General features: G+C 42.5%; 1 protein-coding gene across 3 annotated transcripts in view; it reads left to right on the forward strand.

The window, feature by feature from the left end:
• The window catches only part of POR (cytochrome p450 oxidoreductase), a 479,949-nt gene extending 474,183 nt beyond the window's left edge, over positions 1-5,766 (forward strand). For all 3 annotated transcript variants that reach the window (XM_078679631.1, XM_078679630.1, XM_078679632.1), the window contains one exon: positions 2,795-5,766. In XM_078679631.1, the coding sequence (XP_078535757.1) occupies positions 2,795-2,939 (145 nt within the window). In that variant the 3' untranslated portion in view covers positions 2,940-5,766. The remainder of the gene's footprint in view (positions 1-2,794) is intronic.
• Positions 5,767-6,000: the final 234 nt, after the last annotated feature.

A 6,000-nucleotide genomic window follows, 5' to 3' on the forward strand; every position in this document is an offset into this window, starting at 1 on the left:
CTGCATCCTGCTGATGGATCATGCCAGGTGATTTATGCGGTCTCTGCAGTGGGACCTGAAGTTCCAGTGGGCACAGCATCAGGGGAATCTTTCCGATTGCATCCAGATCTCGGAGGGCACTGCACGCCAATTGAATTGGTGGCTAACGAACCAGGATTAGGTCAACAGCAGATCCGTCTCACTTCCCCAACCAGATTTCACAGTGGTGACAGATGCATCGCTTCTGGGATGGGGCGGCCACATGGGGGAGGCGGAGATCAGAGGCCTCTTGTCTCCAGCGTAGTCCGAGCTCCACATCTACCTCCTGGAGCTCCAGGCGATTTGTCTTGCACTCAGAGCATTCCTTCCCTCTGTCTGGGGAAGAGTAGTGCAGGTGTTCACGGGCAACACCACCTCCATGTGGTACTGCCACAAACAGGGCGGGGTGGGGTCATGGACCCTCTGTCAAGAGGCTCTTCGCCTGTGAACATGGCTGGAACATCAGGGCATATCCCTGGTGGTTCAACAACTGGCAGGTTTACTGAACGCCTGGGTGGACGAACTCAGCCGCAGGTGCATGATGGATCACGAATGGCATCTTCACTCGGAGGTGGTGTAAGGTCTCTTTCAGCAGTGGAGAGAGCTTTGGTTAAATGTATCCGCCACGGAAGAGAACGTGCGATGTCAGCAGTTATGCACATTGGAATTTCCGAGGCGGCACTCGCTCTGCGACACTTTTCGTCGCAAGTGGAGTTGTGGTCTTCTATACGCGTTTCCGCCTATACCACTTCTGCCCAGAGTGCTGAAGAAGATCATGCGCGACCGGGCCCAAGTCATTCCTGTGGCTCTGGATTGGTCACGAAGAGTCTGGTATCCCGAGCTTCTGCACATGGCCATCGATCATCTGATCCGACTGCCTCTTTGGGAGGATCTTCTGTCGCAGCAGCAGGGGACGGTCTTCCAACCGAACCTGACCAGCCTCCACCTCCTTGCATGGAGATTGAGCGGCAGCAGTTGAGAGCTTTTGACCTTCCTCCCGAAGTCTGTAATGTTATCTTGGCAGCCAGGCGTCTCTCCACTAAGATGGTATACGCCTGTAAATGGCACATATTTGTTGCATGGTGCACAGAAAAGGTTGTGGAATCCCTCTGCCCCTCTTTCTGAGCTCCTATTTTCCTCCTTTCTTTGGTCCAGCAGGGCCCTGCTCTGGGCACACTTAAGAGCTATCTTTCAGACGATTATTGATAAAATTGGCAGAGCTTGAAATTCCCCTAAATATTTTATGACTTTACAGGAGGACACCCCTGTCCCATAGCAGGTTTAAATATATAGACAAGTCAGATTCTTTAAAAGATACAACTTAAAATGGAGCATGTTCTTTACACTAAAAATAATTTCTACCAAAGCGGTGAGCACATCAGTTTGGTCTTTTAGACTACTCTCATGACCATGCATTGATGCAAACTGCCGCTATTTGATTGCAGGGTCTTTTTCTACTCTGTATAGAAGCAACTAAATCACTGGTAAGTAGCATATTCATTAATCTACCAAGGACAAAATAATGATATTCAAGAATGGAAAGAATGCCCTATCATGAATCATAAGTAGAGGTGAAATTGAGTGTGTTAAAGAATATGAATATTTGTGATTCCATCATAAATCATCTTTCTCTTGGGGTCCTCAGCATCGAAAAACTCAAGAAGCGGGCCATAATAAGGAGACTTCATGTTAGCTTTCCTACTGTTTCCTTTCCTTCTGTGCTAAAATGGCTTTGAATAAGAATAATTCAATTCCCATTTACATTGCAATTATATACGTCAGTAAATTGAAATGAACACTGTTCAATTGCAATTAGTTTCTGAGTAATTTTAGATTGAGATAAAGTACACCTCAAGAAATGATTACACTGGAGTTCAATAAAAAAAATAACGTTCTGAGGGATCAAAGGAGGGTGGGGATGCTCTGAATTATTTGTTTAAATCTTAAAGGGACAAAGCAGTCTGTTTTTCTATGAATAATCTTTTGTGGGTAGAAACAAACGAAGTACCATTGTATCTGAAAAGATGAGACTATGGTTTGTATTGTTGCATGTACTGTGTATGCCCATACTAAGCAAAACGTTTTTTAGGCCGATTGTGAAGTTGTAAGTACATTTGAAGCTGGAGGTGATAATGCACCCCTCAAATGTTCACTTTAAACTTCAGGTATAAATTGTGTTCTAGCTGTAAAAAGTTTGGACTTTTATGTATCGGTTCATGTATATTATGAATTAACACATGATGCTTTTTGAAATAATTGATAGAGTGAATATTCTGTGGTCCCTGAAGCAGATTTATTTTATATTTTGAGTTAACCCCAGATGTTGGAAATTTCCAAATGCTTTGCTCTGTAGTCTTCCTTCAAGTTTCAATAATTAAGATGCGCTCTCTTGGCAAGACCGCCTCTCAAAATAACTGTAGAGTGAAACATCCCGCTGCTCCCTAAAGTGAAACTGAAAGACAAATTTATCCTCAAATATTGTCTGACACATTGCTTTTAAGATGTGTAAATAGAGGGAGGACTCTGGGATGTACGTTTTTGGGATGAACGATTATTCTAGATGCTTTTCTATGTGTATGCCTAGTCTGACAACGCAGCAGCCGATATAGTAATCAGGTCAGGGGTGCGTTGTGACATAAAAGATTGTATGCAAGGCTTGGTAGTATTGTGGGCGTGCACAGCCCTTGCAATAAACATGTAAATGAACTGGTGAATGGCACACCCGCACATTATTTCCTCACTCATTGTTTTTCCTGATTCTTCTCTCTGCTTTTAGCGATGCCCGGTACATGGCCCGAGATGTGCAGAACACCTTTTATGAAATTGTGGCAGAGTTTGCAAAGCTGGAGCATGCTCAGGCTGTGGATTACGTAAAGAAACTAATGACAAAGGGCCGTTACTCCCTGGATGTCTGGAGCTAAAACTATCTTGGTGGAGACCTACCTGTTGGCCGTTGAAGAAACGCGCATGGAGACGATACACAGAGAAGAATTACAGCCGTGGAATGCATAGCAACTTGATGGTCTCCTCCCATCTGCCCCCGGTATATCATAGCAGACTGTGGCTTCCTTTAGCCTTCCCTTGGGGAAGGAGTAGCGGGTCTGAACTTTATAATTACTAATATCAACCACTGTTGGATTCCATTAATAAGTGCTAGCCATCAGTTTCTTTGACTTCACTCTGGTTTCCAAGGTTAAAAACAAGAAACATAACATGAACATTTTAATTTAAAAAATAAAAATCACGGAAGTTTTTAATATAATGTAGTTTACCGTTCTTCATATGGAGGATTGTAGAGGGTCGGGAGATGCATTTTCCCCCTACAGCTCAATTGTTGTAGAGAGATTAAGACGGTTGTTCACCCCTGCCTCTCCAAAACTTTGTGTCCTCATTAATGAAATGTTCACAGGAAAAAAAATCACTTATTCCAGTTTGTGCTGGCTGCTGCAGGCACCCCTCTCAAGGAAGTGTAGTAACTCTTCTTGGTTGCAGAGAACATATCAAATGCTAAAGTTAAAATAAAACAACAAAAAAACCTGCGAAGTAACATTAGCACTGGTTCAGCAAAGTAATGAAACCCTTGTAAGAAGAGCAGCATTCCTTTTTGTGTAGGCTTTGTGTATGTATTGTGATTAATCTTGGTGCACACCTAGATGTGCTTTGGGTCCATCGTTGCACAAGCATTTGTCTATTTTCTCAGTAGTTTAGCCCATAATGCCAGTAGGCGCTTGTCTCTCTAAACGGGACAAGCGCAGATGCACCCGAGCTCAGCTGGACTTCTGACCTTAATGAGATATTTCTGCAGGTAGGTTGTGTGCAAAGAGTGATGCCTTAATAGCCATTGTCCTTACCTTTCTATGGCTTCTTTTGTATCAGTCCTTCCCCTTGGCACAGATTCTCTTTTTCTTCGAGTATACATCACAAACGTGATAAAGAAATGGCCGCCAAAATCGATCACTTGGGAGATCTGCCTTCAGAAGCGAAGACCTCTACCAGCGCCCAGATCCCCATCAAACATCTTTCCATTTTTGCCCTGTGATGGCCTTCACATTGTGTGCCGTGTGTCCTTGGATAAAATGACTGCATATGTACGTCTGTATGCAAAAAGTGCAACTAACTAAAACAAAGAATCGATCTCGTCCACTATTACTGTGTAGAAATATAACTGAGTGTCCGTTTCGTGGCTTGTGACAAAGGGATACACTCCATCTATTTCCTATGTGACAGATGCTCTCATTGTGTAAGGCACCGGTGCTGCGCTGATGGCGCATCGAGCTACTTTTATCAGCTCTAAAGGAAAGGTCTCCAGGGCAGGAGCTGGCACCTGCCCCTGCTGCCAGTGTGCTGCCAGTTCCAGAGCTTCTCTGAGCCCACGCCATTAGTTGCTGGATGCACGTTAAGCAGCCATAAAAGCGGTTGTTGCACTTTCCCACAATCATGTTCTTTTCTCTGGAAACCCTTTGTATTCTAAAATACTGTTAATGCCTATTGTAAATGAGTAATTAACTTATGAGCAATGTCATAAGAAAAAAATAATTAAATATTGCACAGACTATTTCTAACGAATGTAAATAATTTTAACTATACCTTTGACCCTTGAATAAAGTATATCGTTTTCCAACATTTCACATTGGACAATATAACAAGTGCTTGAGTTATTCTGTAGTGTGGTACTTTGAAAATATGAACACTAATCGAGAAGTAGCTGCAGTATTGCTCTGTCTCAGTTTGTTGTGTCTGTTGGAGCTGTGAAGATCAGCAGGTGTATTTCTGATTGAAAAAGGCCGCAGCTGCTTGAAGGGGCGTACCAGGAGGCTGATCCGTTTACGGAATGGTGATCATTCCTAGGTGTTGGATTAAAGTGAGCCAATCATTGTATGGTTGCAGAAAGTATGCACTGCTTGTTCTCAACAAATATTTTCCAAAGGGAAGAAATCGAATTGTAAAGAAGTAGGTGCTTCGACCATTAGGTGTACATGTATAGTACCTACCAAAAGAAGTGGGGTAGACAAAGCTCCACGTACAGCACTGCTGCTGGCATTTCTGTTGCTGGTCATCCCCCGTGTGGTTTACCAATTTATACTGCTGTGTTTACAAAATCTGAAGCGAGCAAGTCTACGTGTGTCCTTTCATGCATTTATACAGGCTTGGTGTGAGTGGCTCTGTACCAAAACTACAAAGGAAATAAATCAGTCTAGGCGATGGTTTAGGTTGACACTATCTGTCCATAGTTGGGGTGTTCTAGCTAATGTCCTCTTTAAAGAATCTCCATTTCACCCAATGAATTGGAATCTGGCGCTTGCAGATACAATTGGTGATTTCGAAAAATGGCCCAGAGCAAGTGCAACCTGCTGGATACACAGTGGACCAGATTCCAAAATGTGTTTGTATTTATTGCAAAACATGCATTTTTGGGGGGAAAACGGTATCCTTCCTCCACTTCTCAGATCCTGGGAGTCATTTTATACCTTCAGACCTTATTGACTTTCCTTGTTAGTGCCTTTCTCTGTAGCAGTTGGGGACTCCAGTGTTTGTGCTGCATAAATTGTTGTTACTGTGGATCTGTCACTATTTGGTCAACATTGTGCTTCACTGGTTATTAAACATTTCCCTGTTTCTGAAATGGGGGTTCTTATTTGTCCACTCGCTGAGTTGCTCATTGTTAAGGTCTCACAAAGGATCTCCTGGATATCCAATGCAAACGGTATCCTAGATTTCAGTAGTTAAAATAAAGTATTTTCTACATCATGAATTGTCTTTTTTGTCATTTGTTCAGTCTTCAACCTTCTGCATACCCTCTTCTGTTCTTTATTGTCCTTCTAAAAGGATGACTAATACCATTCAAACATGAAGTGTGAAGAGCGCACACATTTTGTCCTTATATGTAATCAAATAATTCAATTTATTTGAATATGATTTGGAACTCGATTGAGGTCCACATATAAACAAAACATAAATGACAACAGAAATTACAAAACATAA

The sequence above is a fragment of the Lissotriton helveticus genome, chromosome 3_1 (assembly GCF_964261635.1).
Source record: "Lissotriton helveticus chromosome 3_1, aLisHel1.1, whole genome shotgun sequence".
Taxonomy (NCBI): Eukaryota; Metazoa; Chordata; class Amphibia; order Caudata; family Salamandridae; genus Lissotriton; species Lissotriton helveticus.